This window comes from Eretmochelys imbricata, chromosome 10, assembly GCF_965152235.1.
Source record: "Eretmochelys imbricata isolate rEreImb1 chromosome 10, rEreImb1.hap1, whole genome shotgun sequence".
Classification (NCBI taxonomy): Eukaryota; Metazoa; Chordata; order Testudines; family Cheloniidae; genus Eretmochelys; species Eretmochelys imbricata.
The window spans coordinates 3,421,952-3,439,427 of NC_135581.1; the positions used below are offsets into that span (position 1 = coordinate 3,421,952).

A 17,476-nucleotide genomic window follows, 5' to 3' on the forward strand; every position below is an offset into this window, starting at 1 on the left:
GTGCAGGTGGCAGGGCTGGCAGTGATGTACCACATGGGCCCAGTGGTGGTGGAGCGGCAGGGAGGGCCCAGAGCGATCCCGTGGCAGTTTCTGCAGATGAGGGGTTAGCCCCAGGCCCTGCCCAGACCCAGCTGGTTCAGTGGCAGTGGCAGGGTGAGAGTCCAAAGCCCAAGAACACACGGTCTCGGCCTCGGGGCTCGTGGATCGAGCTCGCTGGCAACTCTCCGCGAAGGTCCGTGCTAGCAGCTTGGTCGGCTTGGCCTCCTGACGCGCCGTGTGCACCGGGATCCCTCCCTTCTGTCCCCACGTCTTGGGCAGTGTGGCCGTGCACAGTTAAACAGCTGCTGCGTTCCACCCCAGAGCTGGCTGCCTTTCGGTGATGCAGGAAGAGCGTTTGGGGAAGGGGGTGTAAGATTGTCTCCCTGGCAGTGCCCTGGGAGGGGCATGGAGAGTTGGTAGAATGCTTAGTGGTGGGTGGAAGGGGTTACACCTTGCAGCGAGCTGTGGTGTTTGGCGTGAATCCCTGGTGGATCGTTTAATTCCCTGCGTGTCTGGCCTGTGGGCGCTTTACTATTTAGTGCAATTCAGGGACTGGTGGAAAAGCTCCAAGCCCGTTTCTGTTGTTAGTGCGGCGAACCTGGCCTGAGGCTTAACTGCTGTCTGACTCCCCAGTGCGAAGCACACCCCAGGAGATGGGGGGCTGGGAGCCCCTCCCCCATGCCCCGAGCTGCACCCCACAAAGCCATTTCCTATCCAGCCTGGCACCTGCTCCTGGTGCAGACAGAGGCTGAGTTCACGTGTTCCCCCCGTTTCCCCCCCCACCCCGGGCGCTGGGCCCAGGGTGGGGGGCTGAGCTCCCCTGCTGCCCCCCAGGGACACCAGCCCGGGACACTGGGCTCAGGGTGAGGGGCTCTCGGCCCTTGGCGGGGGGGTCTCAGGGGAGGAGAGCGCCAGGCCCCAGGGCTGGGCACTTGGGGGCCGGGTGCAGGTTTCTCATTGAAGCGTTGCCACCTGCTGGAGAAGCTGTGGCATTGTAGTGGACGTGGCTGGTAGTGTGACGAGGGGCTGGGGGACGCGTCCCTGATGCCCAGCACCCCCCGAAGTCCTGGTGCCGTGCGCCAGCCTTGGGCTCTAGGCGCTTCCAGCTCACTGCAATCCCAGAGCACAGGCTGCTGGGTCACTGGCCCGCCGGAGCGCTCCCGGGGCGCAAGGCAGGGCGCGTGGCAGACCAGCCCCAAGGGAGCCAGCTGTGAATGGGGTGGGCCCCATGCCAAGGGTGCCAGGGACCTCCCCCTAGGGGACCAGCTGCCACCCCGCTGGCAGAGGAGATGCTTGGGCTGCGGGAGCGGCGTTTGGTCCCGTGCCCAGGGCTGCGGTGGTGGGAGGAAGAGCAGCCCAAGTCAGACGGCTTGCCGCCCGCCCCTGCTCTTGCCACCGTGGCAGGGAGCGGAGCAGGAGCCGCGTGCCTGTGGGCACCTGGAGCAAGGCCAGGCCCCCAGCACCTGTTAGAGCAAGGCCAGGCCCCCAGCCAGGTGCCCGCCTCTCAGAGCCACCCAGCCCCTGCCCTCACAGGATGCCCGAGAACAGCCTCTTAGCCCCATTATCTGCCACTTGCAAATCCTCTGTGAGTCCCATGGAGGTGGCTGCCCTGGGGGGTTCCCCCCTCCCCCAGTGCTACTCTCACTGCAGGGGCTGCGTGGCCCCTCCCCCAGGCCAGGCTGTGCATGCAAGTGGGGAAACCTCTAACCACACCTGCACGCTGAGCGGGGGTTTCCCTTCCCTGCCCCCCACCCCAGCATCCTGCTAGCCCAGAGGGGCTGGCCAGAGCTCTCTTTGGAGCCCGTTTCTACCCTGGCCTGGGCGGGGTGCCAGAGAGTGACACCCAGTGCCTCCCCTTGTGGGGTCTCTCCAGGAGGGGGGACTGAGCAGGGGTCCGTGTCTCGGGCGTCCCCCGGTGGCCCAGCATTCATGCTGTTGTTTTGCACTGAGATGCTAGAAAGGGAATATCTGCACGGGGAAGGTGACGGGCAGAGCTACTCCGGACTAGCTGCTGTGTGGACATTCTATTCCGGAAGAGAAGTGGAGTAATTCTCGGAAGCAGAGTAATTCTTCCAGAATAAAAGTGATTCTGTTCCAGAAGAACGTCTATGCTGGGGGGTCACTCGGGGATGGCTTTGCTGGTCAATTCCTTCATGTAGACGAGGCCTTAGGGATGGACTGTCCTCCCCCTTCCTCTGCTCTCTGCCCCTTGGGTTCTGAATCTGGACTTCTGGGTCCCTGGGCAAACAGCAGGGGCCTCTGGACCCCCGCCCAGCGCATGGTCTCAGGCTCCCGACAGGATTTTCTCCTTTGCTGAAAGCAAAATATTTTTCTTCTGAATTCTTGCTGGTTTTCATCAAAAACCTGGAACTGAAAACACCTGGGTGCACTTGCCAAACCCTGACCCTCGTTGCCATTTTTTTTTTAATTAAAACCTGAAAACATTTGACAGGTGGAGATTTTGCCCCCAAAGATGTCCAGTTTGCCAGGAATTTGCCACCACCCCAGGGCCTCTCCCACGGTCACCAGCCAGCCAGGGACAGAGCTGGGAGCTGGCTTCCGTTGTGCACGTCAGACACATGGCTGCAGGGGCTGGACCAAGAGCCTAGTGGGAGCCGAGAGAATCGGGCCAACGTTCTGCATGGCCTGGGAGCCAGGACACCTGGGCTCTGTGCCCAGCTCTGCCGTTCACCTGCTGGTGCTCAGGTTGGATCTGAGCGGTCTGGCTGTGTCGCATGCTGGCGGCTGTTGTGTCTCTAGGCTGCACCACCGTCTACAGCTGTGAGTGGCTGCAATACCGTGCTCCGGCTGCCCCCATGTGACCCAAGATGGCCCTGGTGTGGGGAGAGACCTGCTAGGCTGGGATCATGGGCCTGTGAAGGGCTGGCAATGGGATGAAGGATCCCCTCCATCTTCCCCCCTGGGGCAGCGGAGTGAGGGCAAGGCCTCTCCTGGCTGCTGGATTCATTTAGCAAATTGCCTGTGGCTTGACACCCTCTAATCAGGATTTAGGTCTCAGCGGAAGGCGCCGGAGCCTGGTGGCTAATCTCGGAGCCTGGAAGCAGCTGTCGTGCTGGATCCGACTCTTGACCTCATCGGTGGTAATGCCGAGCTCCCCACCCTCCTGGGCATCTCCGGACGGCATTCACCTGCGGAGGTGCAGTGCAGCTCACGGCTGCCAGGCTGGGGGAGGCGGGGGGGTGAGCAGCTGGCAGCGTCCTCCGGAGAGAGTTTCTTTCACTCTGAGGCCTGGCCCGACCCTCTTCCTTTGCCTGCTCTACAGAGATCACGGACTGGTGCTCGCCAGCTCCACAGCCTGGGCAGCTCATTGAAAATAACCCGCTCTAGCAAACCCGTGCCCCTTGCCAGTCACTGGGTGGAGCCCTGACTCCCGCACCTGGGGGCCGCGTGCAGCCTGCTGCCAGCCGGGGCGGTTGGAGGGGAAAGGGCAGCTTCTGTGGCACATGGGTGCAGGTCTCGGGGGGAGCGGGTCCAACCAGGCCATGGGACGGGGGAGACGTCCTGAGTCCCTGGCTTAGCCGGAGCTGTGCTCACCCCTCCCCAGCAGCAGCCTCCGGCATCACATCCCGTCAGGGCTTTGGTGCAGCCTGGTGCCCGGGCTTTGCAAAGGCACTTCAGCACCCCACTCCTAGGCAGCACAAGGGAGACGGAGCCCAGGTACCTCGGCAGGTCTGACCCCCGCTGTGAGTCGGTGGGTGGGCCGAGACCTAAGGGAGCCCAGCTGTGTCCTGCCTTCGCTCCACCCCGGCTCTTCTGGGGCGGGCGACGAAATGGCTCCAGCGGCGACATGGCACTTTGAAAAGCCGTGCAACCCCACCCCGCGACCCCGGGGTCTCCCTGTTCTAGGGTGGAGCTGTCCCAGGTCTTGTTTCGGGGCCTCAGATATGGCCTGTGTTCCGCTGCACAAAGGGGGGCCGGCCCACACGGAGGGCTACAAAACAGGAGCGTATGCCCTCGGGGCTGCTCGTCGAGTAACTGCTCAGCGGGGCAAGTCTGGTAAACGCTGTCCCAAGAACCTTCTCCTCCCCTGGGCTACTGCATACAGACGGCCACACTGGGTCAGACCAATGGTCCATCTAGCCCAGTGTCCTGTCTCCAACAGTGGCCAATGCCAGGTGCCCCAGAGGGAATGAACAGAACAGGGCAATTACCGACTGATCCATCCCCTATTGTCCACTCCCAGCTTCTGGCAGGTTTAGGAACACCTGGCGCGTGGGGTTGTGTCCCTGACCATCTTGGCTAATAGCCATTGATGGACCTATTCTCCATGAACGTGTCTAATTACTGTTTCAACCCAGTTATACTTTGGCCTTCACAGCATCCCCTGGCAAGGAGTTCCACAGGTTGACAGTGCGTTGTGTGAAGAAGCACTTCCTTCTGTTGGTTTTAAACCCGCTGCCTGTTAATTTCATGGAGTGTCCCCTGGTTCATGTGTTACGGGAAGGGGTAAATAACTCCCTTCCTCCCCGCCAGCCCCTTCCATCGCTCCAATGACAGAGCTCTTGGCCCTTTGCGTCCTGTGTCTCGCTCACTGCAGCGAGGCTGCTCCGTTTTCCGTGCTGGGTGTTCTTGTGTCTCCAGCAAATCGAGCCTGGATTCCGTGTACGTTTCTCTAGTGTCCTCTGCTAAAGCCAGCAGCCCGAGGGTGGCTGGAGCTCAGGGGTTCCTGGCTAGCCAGCGCGTTCTCCAAGGGAAGAACAATGGGTTTCTCTCCCTGGCATCTTCGCAAACTCTCCCTGGAGCTCAGAGAGTCACGCTGGGCTGACGGCATAGCTGGGAGGAGGTCCTGCCACCGAATTCTAGCCTCTGGGCCACCCGGGCATCCCGCGGGGTTCTTGTTGAGGAGGAGAGGAGTGAGCTGGGGCTGGAGCTGGGCCTGTGGGTGGTTTCACTCAATAATCCAGCTGCTGTGGCAGAGAGTTGAAGGCTGGAAAGGAGCATTGCTCATCTCATCTGAACCTCGCCCGGGTCCGAGAATGTCACCAGTTACTCCGGCACCGAGCCCAAGAGCTTGGGTTTGACTAAAGCATCTCCCAGGCTCGATTTGAAGCCCTCGTGGGATGGACAATCCACCAGGTCCCTGGGCAGCTCGTTCTGTCCTCTCCGGTGACAAGTCGTGCCTTATTTTGAGCTGGAATTTGTGTGGCTTCAGCTTCCAGGCACTGGCTCTTGTTCTGCCTGTCTCTGCTGGGTCCTGGTCCTTAGCACCCCTAGCGTCTCCCCACCAAGGGCCCGGCCTAGACGCTGTAATAAGTCGCTCGGTCTGGTTTGCCCAAGCTGGACAGGCTGAGCTGTTTGTCTCTCTCGACTGTTTTCTCCAGCCCTTGAAGCACTTTTGTGGCTCTTCCCGGTATCCTCCCCGGTCATCCTTCGCCCCCTTTAAAACGCGGCCCCCAGGACTCATGCTGCACGAGCCAGGTTGGAGTCTGGCTCCCTGCTCCCCGACAGAAGGGGCCGGGCGCAGCACGCGTGGGTTTCTGCCATCGGAAAGTACGAACGGCCCGGCCAGCCCTGTGTCCTGTCTTCTGACAGAGGCCGGAGCCGGGGGCCTCAGAGGGAGTGACCAGAACAGGGCGAGGATGGCGTCTGGCAGCCGACGTGACTCGGAGCACGTGCAGGGAGCCAGGCCGGCCAGAGGGCTGGGGGCGGGTGCCTGCCCCTGGCAGCGCTGGCATGGCCGACTGCCCCAGGAAGCATGTGTGTGTTGTGTTGGCCTGCGTGGGCCTGGGAGGAAGGTGACAAGGGACCCGACCTGGGAGAACTGGCATTGTGGGCCTGATCCTGTGATGTTCTGGGCGCGCTCTGCTCCCACTGAGCGCAGGGCCGTGCCCACTGCTGCACTGACTGTCTGCCCGCTGCAGGCTGGCCCCGTGGCTCAGCACTGCCCCTCCTTCGTGATAGTTCACGGCCAGGCGGGAGGGCCAGGCAGTGTCTTTGAAGTGGCAGAGTCCTGTGGGGGTGGTGCCCGGGTGGGATCCGGCCGTGGGTGATGCTCTGCCCAGGTGGCTAAGGCATGCGGTGCTGGGCAGTGCAGATGAGACGGGACCCCCCCAGCCCCTTGGCTTCGCACCTCACAGCCACCTGCCTGTAGCAGTAGCTCCTGGCAGTGCCAGGTTTGCTCCCACCTGCTGCAGTTGCAGCCGGGATGGAGGCAGCTGCCCCTCTGTTCACCCCCAGCCCCTGTCCTTTGCTCCCCCGGGCCCTGCAGTATGGAGGGGGAGGGCTGGAGTCACACGCTCGTCTCCCGGGCCCGTCAGCAATCCCAGGCGTGTCTGTGGGTGGGGGCACCGGGTGGGGGGCTGCCGGTTATGTCCCAGCTGGCTGGTGGGGGTGCGGAGTGGGGGGAACAGAGCGCAGGTGCCCCACTGCATGCCCCACGGGTGGGCCAGGGGCTGAGTCCCTCCGAGCTGGGTCCCGCCCAACGTGGGCACCCGTGGGACGAGCGCAGCACGTCTCCTGCTTCGGCAACTCAAGGGAAAAACACCCACGAGAGGGGCTGGGGTGCGGGACGAAATTGCTACAGAATCTGGCATAAACAGCAGCCCCTGCCCTGGATCTGTGGATCGGGATTGAGGGGCAGCACCAGAGCTGGGGGGCAGAGCAGGGCTGGCAGGGGGCTGCGGGTAAGGAGTGAGGGGCACTGGTAAAGCTGTTGTGGGGGGGAACCCAGGGCTGGACTGGCAGGGGGCTGCGGGTTGGGATTGAGGGGCAGCACCAGAGCTGTGGGGCAGGGCAGGGCAGGGCAGGGCGGGCGGGGGGCTGCGGGTCGGGATTGAGGGGCAGCACCAGAGCTGCGGGGCAGGGGGGCTGCCGGTCAGGAGTGAGGGGTGCCGGGACAGCTGCATGTGGGGAGCTTGCACCCGCCTTCCCCTGTTCTCCCCCTTTCCCCCGGCTTGCATCACTAACCGCTGTTGGACGCGGTTTTGGCAGGCTCCTGCTGCAGGCTGGCATCGACATCAACCGGCAAACCAAGGCGGGCACAGCCCTGCACGAGGCAGCCCTGTGCGGCAAGACGGACGTGGTGCGCCTCCTGCTGGACGTAAGGGCCCCTGTGTCATGCTGCATGTGTTGGGGGGGGGGAGCTGCTCAACGGGGCAGGGGAGCTCTCCTGTCTTGGGGTAGCAGGGCTGGTGCCGGAACAGGACATGGTCCGTTCCCCATGGACGGCTCTGCCAGGGCAGGATCAGGGCATTAGTGGGCCCCTTCCAGTGCAGGAGGGTCTCAGCCTGGCTTGCCAGGGGACCGTGAAATGAGCGTCCCCCTGCCCAGCTGCCCCCGATGTCCTTGGGGCGCTGGGCCATGCCGAGTGGTGTGGCTGAGTCATTCCTGGAGCCCACCCTCCTGGGGGCGCTCTGTCGGGGGAAGGCGGCAGAAGGAGGCCGGCGACTGACAGCTCGGCCCCAGGGCGGCTCGGCTGTGCCAGGGCTGGGGCACCGCTGGCTGTCGTGTTTGCTCACCCCCTGCCCCAGTTACCCAGCCAGCGCGGCGGCTCTGCCCCCCGCCCCGGCTCTGCTAGCAGGAGCCCCTCGTTCTGGACTTGGGGGCTCTGCTGCTGCCTGATGCACTGCAGCGGGGGGCCGCTGAGAGGAGGAAGTGAATGGGAAGGAGGGGGGCCAAGAGAGAGAGTCCAATGTGCAAACCCGCTCGGCCTCTGTCGCGTCCAGGGGGTGTCCTTGCAGAAGTGGGGCCCTCCTGGGTTCTCCTCCCCCCGTGGGCAGAGCCAGGAGTGGGGCGTTGACTCGCCCTGGACTGCAGGGGAGGGGAGGCTGCTTTGTGACCCTCCCAGTCCCCTATAACCAGCCCGCCCCCAATCACCCCGTGGGTTTCGCGCTGGTTCCTGCAGACCACATGCTGCCCATGCAGTGGGCACTGGCCAGTGCTCCCCAATCCCAGGCCTCCACTGAGCTCCCACGATGCAGCTGGCTGGGTGGTGCTAGCCTGGGGGGGGGCGTTTGCTGAGCCCACGCGTGGCTCACGAGGCCGAGAGCGTGTGGGCGTCTGTCCCAGCGGGAGTCGCTGGTCTCGCTGTGGGACCCCTGAGCTGCCGGCAGGCTGGGTGTGGCTGCTGTGGCCAGTGGGGGGGGGGAGGGCAGCTCCGTGGCCAGCCTGGAGCTCCCCGCATCGGTCTCTCCGTATTTCAGAGCGGGATCAACGCCCACATCCGGAACACCTACAGCCAGACGGCGCTGGACATCGTCCACCAGTTCACCGCCACCCAAGCCAGCAAGGAGATCAAGCAGATGCTGCGGGGTACAGGGGGTTCCCTCCAGGGGCGGGTGCTGGGGGTGCCCGGGGTCCCCTCCCTTCCCACCAGGGTGGGGGAGCTGTGCACTCCGCCGGCTGCCATCCGTGCTGATGGGAGCAGAGCCTCTGCCTGCTCTGCTGTTGCCAAGGGCAGGGCGGTGACTCCCAGCCGGCTCTGAGCTGCTCTGCCGCCCTGGGGTGGGAGGTGAGTTCTGGGCTCACGCCGCGGCCCCTCATGCTCCCCCCCCCCGGCTGAGGCGTTTAACACTCAGGAGGCGAAGTCGCGGCTCCTCTGCACCAGGAAGGGGATTTGTGGCCCAGTGTCTGGCCAGCCCAGGCAGAGCTACGCGCAGGGAGCTCCCGGCCACCTGATGGGCTTGGGGCTTGGACTCTGACCCCCTCTGAAGGTCGAGTGTATCAACTCAAGAGCATGCGCCCCGGCCTAACTCCTGCTCCAGGACAGTCATGTCCGTTATCACTGTTCTCAGCCCTTCAGCGGTATTGCTGTTAAACAGCTGCCACGTTTTTCCCCAGAGGTGGCTGCCTGTCAGTGGCAGGTGACTCGGTTCTGATTCTGCAAAGGGCTGTGGGCTCCCTGGCAGGGGCTCTGTACCAGATGTGGACCGGGCACAGAGCTCACTTGGACACCCACTGTGTTCATCCTAGGATCCTGTAATGCTCTGCCGGGCCTGGTTGAGGTTCGGCTACATAGGGCGCCTGCTCGTGGCTGAACAGGATAGTCCGGTCTAGTGCTCACGCAGGTTCGGGTTGGCGCGGCTCATTGCTGGAGCAGTGGGTGCTCTCTCGTCGCTGCTCTAGCTACAGGGGACTCCTGTCCCCTGTTACTCGCCAGGGAGCCCAGAGCTCTTGCTGGGGGGCGGGGGAGGGAGGTTACTTTGTGGAGCTTTCTCTCCGACGCTTCCCTCCTGCTCTCTCGGCAGATGCCTCAGCGGCGCTGCAGGTCAGGGCCGTTAAAGATTATTGCAACAACTACGACCTGACCAGCTTGAACGTGAAAGCCGGGGACGTCATCACCGTGAGTTGCTTGCAGAGCCGGGCGCGGTCAGTGCCGGCAGCGGTGGGCCAGGCCGGGGCTGGGTTCACGGCCCCCATGACCCAAGTCCCCTCCCTCCAGCAGCCTGCCCCTCGGCCCCCCTCTGCTCACTGGAAGGGAGGAGCCTACTGCCCCTTAGTGCCCCAAGCCGGGAGCCCTTCGCTGGCACCAAGCTGCCTAGGCAGCTGCTGGCATACCCGCAATGGTGGGCTCAGGCTGCAGTTGGGCTGCGGGTGGCGGGACCAATGCCGAGGAGGGTAGAAAGAGCCCGGTCAGAGAAGGCAGGACTAGCCGGGATGGGAAAGGACTAGAGAAGCCCTTGCCCCCATAGCGAGGGGCTGGGCAGGGAGGCAGAAGGCAGCGGCGCTCCGGCCATACCCAGCGCTTGCAGAGATGGGAGCAGCCCGCCCTCATGTTGGGGGGATGGGGCTGCCACCCAAGTCCATGGGCTGGCAGGAGACTCGCCCCCCACGTCTGAGCCGTTGGTCACCGAGTTCGGCCCTTTATGCGTTCTTGGTTGCTTTCAGAGTCGTGCCTGGGCAGAGATGGACACGGGCTGCCCCTTCTGCCTGCCCCTCTAGTCCTGCCACCTGGCCAGCGCCGGCCCGTTCCCTACGGTCCCTGCCCCCCCACCGCCTGGCCAGCGCCGGGCCCTTCCCTACGGTCCCTGCCCCCCGCCCCCAACATCTGACCAGCGCCGGCCCGTTCCCTACGGTCCCTGCCCCCCCACCACCTGGCCAGCGCCAGACCCTTCCCTACGGTCCCTGCCGCCCCCCTCCCAACATCTGACCAGCGCCGGGCCGTTCCTTACGGTCCCTGCCCCACCCCACCATCTGGCCAGCGCCAGGCCGTTCCCTACGGTCCCTGCCCCCCCACCGCCTGGCCAGCGCCGGGCCCTTCCCTACGGTCCCTGCCCCACCCCACCACCATCTGGCCAGTGCCAGGCCATGCCCTACGGTCCCTGCCCCACCCTGCCGCCTGGCCAGCGCCGGGCCATTCCCTACGGTCCCTGCCCCCCCCCCACCAACATCTGACCAGCGCCGGGCCGTTCCTTACGGTCCCTGCCCCACCCCGCCGCCTGGCCAGCGCCGGGCCGTTCCCTACGGTCCCTGCCCCACCCCACCGCCTGGCCAGCGCCGGGCCCTTCCCTACGGTCCCTGCCCCCCGCCACCATCTGGCCAGCGCCGGGCCGTTCCCTACGGTCCCTGCCCCACCCCGCCGCCTGGCCAGCGCCGGGCCCTTCCCTACGGTCCCTGCCTCGCCCCACCCCACTGCCTGGCCAGCACCGGGCCCTTCCCTACAGTCCCTGCCCCCCCCATCGCCTGGCCAGCGCCGGGCTATTCCCTACGGTCCCTGCCCCACCCCACCACCTGGCCAGTGCCGGGCCCTTCCCTATGGTCCCTCCCAGTGGGACTGCCCCCTTGCTGCCGAGATGGGTGCAGCAGATCACCAGCCACCAGTCCGGGGTACCAGCCCTCGCTGGCAGGCGCTTGGAGCAGGATGTTGCCCCCTCCTCTTCCGCCGGCTGGCTCTCACCGGTGGTTCCCGTCCCCACGGCCGGGCCCCGGTCCCGCCAGTGAGCGCCCCCCTCTCCAGGCCTTTCTGTTGTGCAGGTTCTGGAGCAGCATGCGGACGGCAGGTGGAAGGGCTGTATCCATGACAACCGGACCGGCAATGACCGCGTGGGCTATTTCCCGTCCAGCCTCGTGGAAGCGATCAGCAAGCGCACAGGCAAATACCCGTCCCTCCCCAACCCCCGCCCGGCGCACGTCAGGCCCTGCCGCCTCCGCACCCAGCACCCGGGCACCGGGCGTGGGCTGGGTCTCCCCGGATGGGCCTGCAAGCCCCATAAGCCCCACGGGTAGCGTGGGAGGGTACAAGGGGCACTGCCAGATGCCGCCAGGAGCAGGGACCCTGCGAGTGCGAGCCCTACTCCGACTTTCAGCTGAGATGGGAGCGCGGGCCAGGTTCCTCCGGGGCTTCGGCCGTGGCCAAGGTCCCACGTGATGTGGCCTGGGGCCTGCGTGGAGAGGCGTGGCTTCAACGGTGGGCGTGGCTGGCTGGGGAAGGGGCGTGGCCAGAGCTGATTGCGCAGCTCCCAGCTGGCAGAGCTCCCATGGGACAGGTCATAGCTGCCCTGCCGCGGAGCGGGAAGTCACCCCTTCCGGCACCGCTGCTCTGAATCTGGCCCTGGATTTCTGTTCTTAGTAGCCCATCTGCCCTCCCCGCACCCAGGGCCTTGCTCCTCTCCACAGTAGCTGGTTGTAGCACCACCCCTGAGGACCGGAGCTGCTGGAGCTGGCAAGGGGCCACGATCCCGTTCCCGCACAAACCCTGCAGGGGCGCAGTGACCGGCTGGCCTGTGGCACCCTGCCCCCGGGGGAGGGGAGGCTATGCAGGCACATGCTGAGCGCTGCAGCCGGCCATGGGGGCACCCAGTGCCCACCCTCTGTGCTGGCCTGGCACCCACTGCCATCCAGGCTGGGCCATGCGGCCCTTTGCTCTCTCCCTGCCAGCGGAGATCAGCTCTCATGGGCCGCGCCGGCAGCGGAGGGGATCTCCCCTCTGGGCCATATGCCCTCCATGGGCCTGGGCGTGGCTCTTTGGGGCGCGATGCCAGGGGCTTGCCTGCGAGGTGGAGCGGGGTTGGGTGCTGGGAGTGGGGGAGGTTTCTGCGCTGGAGCGTGTCTCGTTCTAGCTGGGGCGGCTCTGGGGTTCTCACCCTGCTCCTAGAGAGGGCTGGGGTTGTGCTTGGTGGGGGGGCGGGGCAGGGCAGACGGGGGGAGAGCACCCAGTGGGGTTTGGCGGGGTGGGGCAGGCTGGGAGAGCACCTGGGGGGCGGGAGCGGATGCCCGGGCAGCTGGTAGAAGCCACATGCTAGCCAGGTGCAGAGGGGGTCTGCTGGGGAGGGGCTGGAAGAGCTTCTCCTGCACACCCCCTGCTGGCCAACCCGTGGAATGGCTCTGGAGCGACTCCCAGCTTTTCCTAGGTGGGGAGCCCACGCCCTGCGATGGGGTACACCCCGCAGGGGGCGAGAGCAGCTCCCTGGCCATGCCTAGGCACACCCCAGGGGTGTGTGGACACCAGTGGCTCAGCGAGCTGGCTGCCCAGGCAGTCGAGTTTCTGGCTGCAATTCCTGTGTGTCTCATGCCCATAGGATCGGGGGGTCTACGGCAGAGCCCCTGCCTCGCACAGGCCAGTTTTCACCATTCACCAGCTCCCCCCAGACCAGGGTCCTGACCAGTCTGCGGCGTCACCTGTCGGGAGAGGTTTTTGCGGCTCCTGGGTCTGTGGAGGAAGCTGGCTCCGGGCTTGGGCAGCAGGGGCTGCATCAGGGTGAAAACGAGTGTGTCGGAAGAGGTCAGCTCAGACCTTGGAGACGCGCCAGAGCCCAGAGATCCTCCGGGAAGGCTGTTGTGCTCTGGAACGTGGCTCTAAGAACGGGGTGTCGGGTCACCTTGGCCTCAGGGGTGTCAGATCCCCTTACAAATCGAGACGCTTTCCCCCGAGCCAGCCCTGTTAACCTGCCCTGGGGCCCTCATTCTTCCCTGCCTTCCACCTTTTGTCGTCTTTTCCACCTGGGTCACCTGAGTGCAAGGCGGGGAGGGGGAGGAAGCACGGCCCCGGCGGGGTGAGCTGGAGCCATTCCCTCTTGTGCTTTGCCGGCAGAGTCAAGCCCTGACTGGCTGCACCAGGGCAAACCTGGGCAAGGCAATGGGGCCGCGCGGAATTCCTAAGGCAGGGGCCTTGTCCTTTGTCCTTGGGGATGAGGCGCACTGCGGGCACAGCCCAGCCTGGCGCTCAGATCCCAGGCTCTTTGCAGGGCTGTCGGCTAGAAAAGCCACCTCCTGACTGGTAACCTGAATCCCTCTGCCCCGGAGTCCTGGGAGACCAAGTGCGCGGTGCTGCCGACTCCGCGTCGCTGTTCAGAGAGCCACACTTGAAAGCCCAAGGAACGGGCAGGGAGCGATTCAGCCAGGGTGGTCCCGTGGATCGCGGCATGCCTTTGGCTGAGCTGCGGTGACGTGGCGCGTTAGCTGAGGAGCCGCTGGACCACAGGCTCTGCACCGTCCCAGTAGCAGGATCCAAGGACTGCTGCAGGGAGTGGGCCCAGGCTCGGCCCAGTGGCACGGTCATGGGGGTGGCGTCCAGCGACGCGGTGACTGGATCCCATCTGCTGTCGAGTTCTAACCTGGCTCCGCGGTCACTGTGGGGTCTTAGCCCAGCTGGCAGTCATGGGGCACACCCAGGGGGTGGCAGCCTTCACGTTAGAGCTGAAATGAGCCAGACCTGGGTAACCTTTCATTCTTTGGCCGTCTGAAGAGAGCAAGGCAGGGAGAGGCTCTGTTATGGGGCGATTTTTCCAACACTGGCTGATGGCACCAGGGCACAGAAATGCGCTGAAAGAACATGCTGGGGAGGGATAGCTCAGTGGTTTGAGCCTTGGCCTGCTTAACCCAGGGTTGTGAGTTCAGCCCTTGAGGGGGCCATTTAGGGGATCTGGGGCAAAAATTGAGGATTGGTCCTGCTTTGAGCGGGTGGTTGGACTAGATGACCTCCTGAGGTCCCTTCCAGCCCGGATATTCTATGATTCTATGAACATCAGCTTGTGCCAGAGCTGTGGTTATCACTGCAGCTCAGGGAGACCAGGAGATTTGTCTTTAGTTTGGCAAGCTGCAGAAAGCAGGCGGGTTCCTCAAAGCAATGAGACCCCCCCCAGCCGTGGCTCAGGGGCTGTTTCCCTGGTGGAGACGCAGATCTGTCTCGCTCTTCGTGGAGAGCTGTGGGTGTTTTTCATTTGGCACTGCAAGGAAAGTAATCCCACTAGCTGTAAATCTTCAGCCTCTCGCCATTCCGTTCTGGGCTCTGAGCCTTGGTGCCAGCCAGGGCCTTGGAGTGGCAGCTGCCAGGGTCCTACGATAGACCTTGGGGGTTGCATGTTTGCGGTGAGTTCAAGGCCTCAGTGCTGCATGCAGTGCTGGGGCCTTTATGCCCCCTCTGATCAAAGCGCCCTCTCAGTCCTCCAGGTGCCTCCCCTGGCTTTGACGAAAGAGGCAAATGGGGCCCCTCCCCAGCACACCTGGAGCACTGAGACCTGCTCCCAAAGGATGGAAAACTCACCAGCTTCAATGGCTGGCCCAGGGAACCAGGTGTCAGGAGGCCAGGGGCTGGGGTGTTTGTGCAGGGAGCAGAGGAGGGAGAGTTCTTCCTGGGGTGTGAATGGGGGGGACATGATCAGGTGGCTTTTGCTGGACCCAGAGTGTGCGTCGGGCTGCGACGGGCCAGGCTGCTACCTGCTTGTGCGGGATCTGGAGTCTCGTTTCCAGAGCTACGTGTAGAGCTGAGTGCTGGACGGCTCACACTTCTTAATCCCGGAGGTTATTCTAGCAGCGGGAAGCCAGCGTGCGGGTCCTGCACCTGCCCCAATCGCTGGCTGTCCCTGGGTGTACCCAGCGGAGGGGCAGGTTGTGTGTGTCCAAGCCCCTTGTCCCGTGGTGATGGCCGTGTCCCGCTCTGGAGGGTGGCTGGTGTCGCTCCCAGGGACAGGGCTGGGGTCAGCGCGAGCGATTTGCCTCCCCAGCTCCGGCTGGGAGGTGCTAGTGGGAGTCCGCACACTGCTGCCCGCCACTGGTTGCAAGGTCAGGCATGCGCCAAGGGGAAGTTGAGGGTCCCCCTGAGCCTCGGGCCCTGATGGCGCTCGTTGCCTGTCCTGTAGCCGAGGGGCAGAGTGCTTGGCCCAGCGGGTTCTGGTCTCTGCCAGCTAGCGACCGTGTGGTCCAGGCACTGCTGTTCCATTTGGGTTTGGAGAGAGGCCGCCTGGAGTTCTGTGGCCTGTTGGTTTCCAGCCGGCCGGCACCGGGGAGGCTCTCACGGCGGGGAGCTGGAATCTGCCCTCTGGGGTTGGGTCCAGTCCCTGCAGCCCGGAGGGGCTGGATTCCCGAGGGGTCCGGGTGTGACGCGGCGCTCCTTCCTGGCTTGGCTTTGCTTCCGTTTTGGCCAGTTGGTTTTGGTGGCTTTACGTGTCTCTTGATTATTTGCTTCTTTTTCATTTTGTCTCTTGTTATGTTTTTATTAGCAGGTCCGTGGGGCGCAGTCACCATTCCCCACCACTACCAAAAGATCCCGCTCCCAGCTCCCAGGGCGGCTGTGCTTAACGGTGACTCCTCGTCCCATCCGTTCCATTTCTTGCCTCCACCTCCACCTCCTCCACCACATTCCCATCTGCCTCTTTTCAGTTCCTTTGGCTATCACAGGCTCCCCCATAGCACTGCAGAGGAGCTGCCTTATGGACCAGGTAGTTCACCGCTCGCTTCATGGGTTTTCATTTGGTTTGTGTTCCTTGTTTGGGTTGCCTTCCCCTCCCCCTTGGTTTGCTTTGGTGCGTGTGCGAGCGGGGGTGTCTGCCCAGCCCCCCCTTTCCTTTCCAGAGTGGCTGTGGCATGAGTGTGGCATGATGGATGTATTATGGCCACTCCCTGCCCACGCTGGGGGCGTGCCCCGAATGGTCCTTCGGGCTGCAGAACTCCCTAGCTGGAGGCTGGCTGCCGTCCGCGGTCACCGCCCTCGGCCCATTCAGTCGGCACTCTGCCCTATAAAGAACCGTGACATGCGTCTGCAGGCAGGGCCAGAGAGGGGGCCTCCCTGCAGAATGCTCTCCTCATTCTGACTCCACCAGGTGCCAACCCCCAGTCTTGCAATGGGTGGTCAAAGTGCCATGGTGGGAAACAGCACTCTGTAGCCAGCTGGAGGCTACTGGTACAGTTGAGGTCCTAGGTGCAGCTGCTGTGGTTCCCTGCCAAGCTGCTGCCCAGATGCAGCAGGGTCACGGGCAGTTGTTTCGTGGAGAGGGCCCTGGCGCACAGGGGGTCCTGGGCAGGGCTGATGTTCGGAGCCTGTTTGATGCCACAACAACCAAGCAGGTGGGGCTGTCCTCTGCCTTGGGTCCGCTGGCTCAGTGGGACCAGCTGAGGGTAGGTGTGCGGACCCCGATTTGTTCCTTGCTGGTTTGACTCTCTGCCTCCTTTCCTCCCCATCTGCTGCCAGGCAGCCTAGCACTGTGTCTAATACCGCAGCAGCTCCCCGGTACACGCAGTGCCAGCCACTCATCTGAATGCCAGACAGGCAGCCCCTCGACGAGACAGCATCGGTGTGTGTCGCGGGCTGCCCAGCACAGCAAATGCTGGGGCTCCTGGAGCTTCTCCTAATTAAGAGCCATGCTAAACATTTAAAGCGCTTGTCTAATTACAACCAAAAACATTGAGCCCTGGAGACTTCTACATTGCAGCCGTTGGGCCTGGTGTGCCATCCTCCTGCTCCTTGTGCCAAACCAGGGTCAGACACTGCCCGTCTGTTCTGCACCCACCTTGCACTGGGGTGTAAGGAACACACGAGGGGCCTGGCAGTGGAGAATCGGGCCCATCGTCAGCAAGAATCGGCCCCAAGGTGTAGATCTTGTAACTGTGAAAGGTGTTGCGGAAGCCAAGTTGTAAACATGATGTTATGGCTGAAAACAAAACAAAGATTGGTTCAAACTCTTCTGTTTTCAGTGCCGAGAAGCCAAAGGCACCAGGACTGGGTTAGCTCAGCAGGAGAGCCAGGCGGCGAAGCTGACTGTCCGCTTTCACGGCCCTGGCTGAGGGAAGCGCCCAGAGTCACAGAAACTCATGAGGAGAGGGATGTACACAATGGGGGCTGTTCTGACCCTTCGGGCTGGAGCAATCTGCAGGGTCACTAGTGACCCGGGGAGGGAATGGGGAGTTCTCTGCTGTCAGTCTGCTGTGAGAGACAAGAATAAATGGGCACTACGGCTAACCCCTACTGTTAAGAATCCAGAGGCAGGTCCCCCAAATCACCAGATTGGCTTGCAATCGAGAGATTGAATGATGCTGATAATTAATGTGGGGGGTTCTTTGCTTTCTGGTTTCAAAGGCCTCGGGGCACACTCAGGTCACATTTCCAGGCTTTTCTCTGCAACGACAAGGGCTGTGAGAAAAGCGGAAGCTGAGACTCTCCCAGAATCCTGTGACTCCAGGAGCTGGGTCTTTAAGATAGACACCAAATACTGCAAGAGTTGGCTCACTGCAAGCATGTGATAATGTCACAGGGCCTGCGTTGCTG

At 63.5% G+C, this 17,476-nt stretch overlaps 1 protein-coding gene across 1 annotated transcript in view; it reads left to right on the forward strand.

Annotated features, from left to right (window-relative positions):
• Positions 1-17,476, forward strand: part of CASKIN1 (CASK interacting protein 1) — a 160,192-nt gene that overhangs the window by 117,369 nt on the left and 25,347 nt on the right. The window contains exons 7-10 of the mRNA XM_077828552.1: positions 6,991-7,099; positions 8,202-8,310; positions 9,246-9,340; positions 10,972-11,089. Coding sequence (XP_077684678.1) covers positions 6,991-7,099; positions 8,202-8,310; positions 9,246-9,340; positions 10,972-11,089 — 431 coding nt within the window. The remainder of the gene's footprint in view (positions 1-6,990; positions 7,100-8,201; positions 8,311-9,245; positions 9,341-10,971; positions 11,090-17,476) is intronic.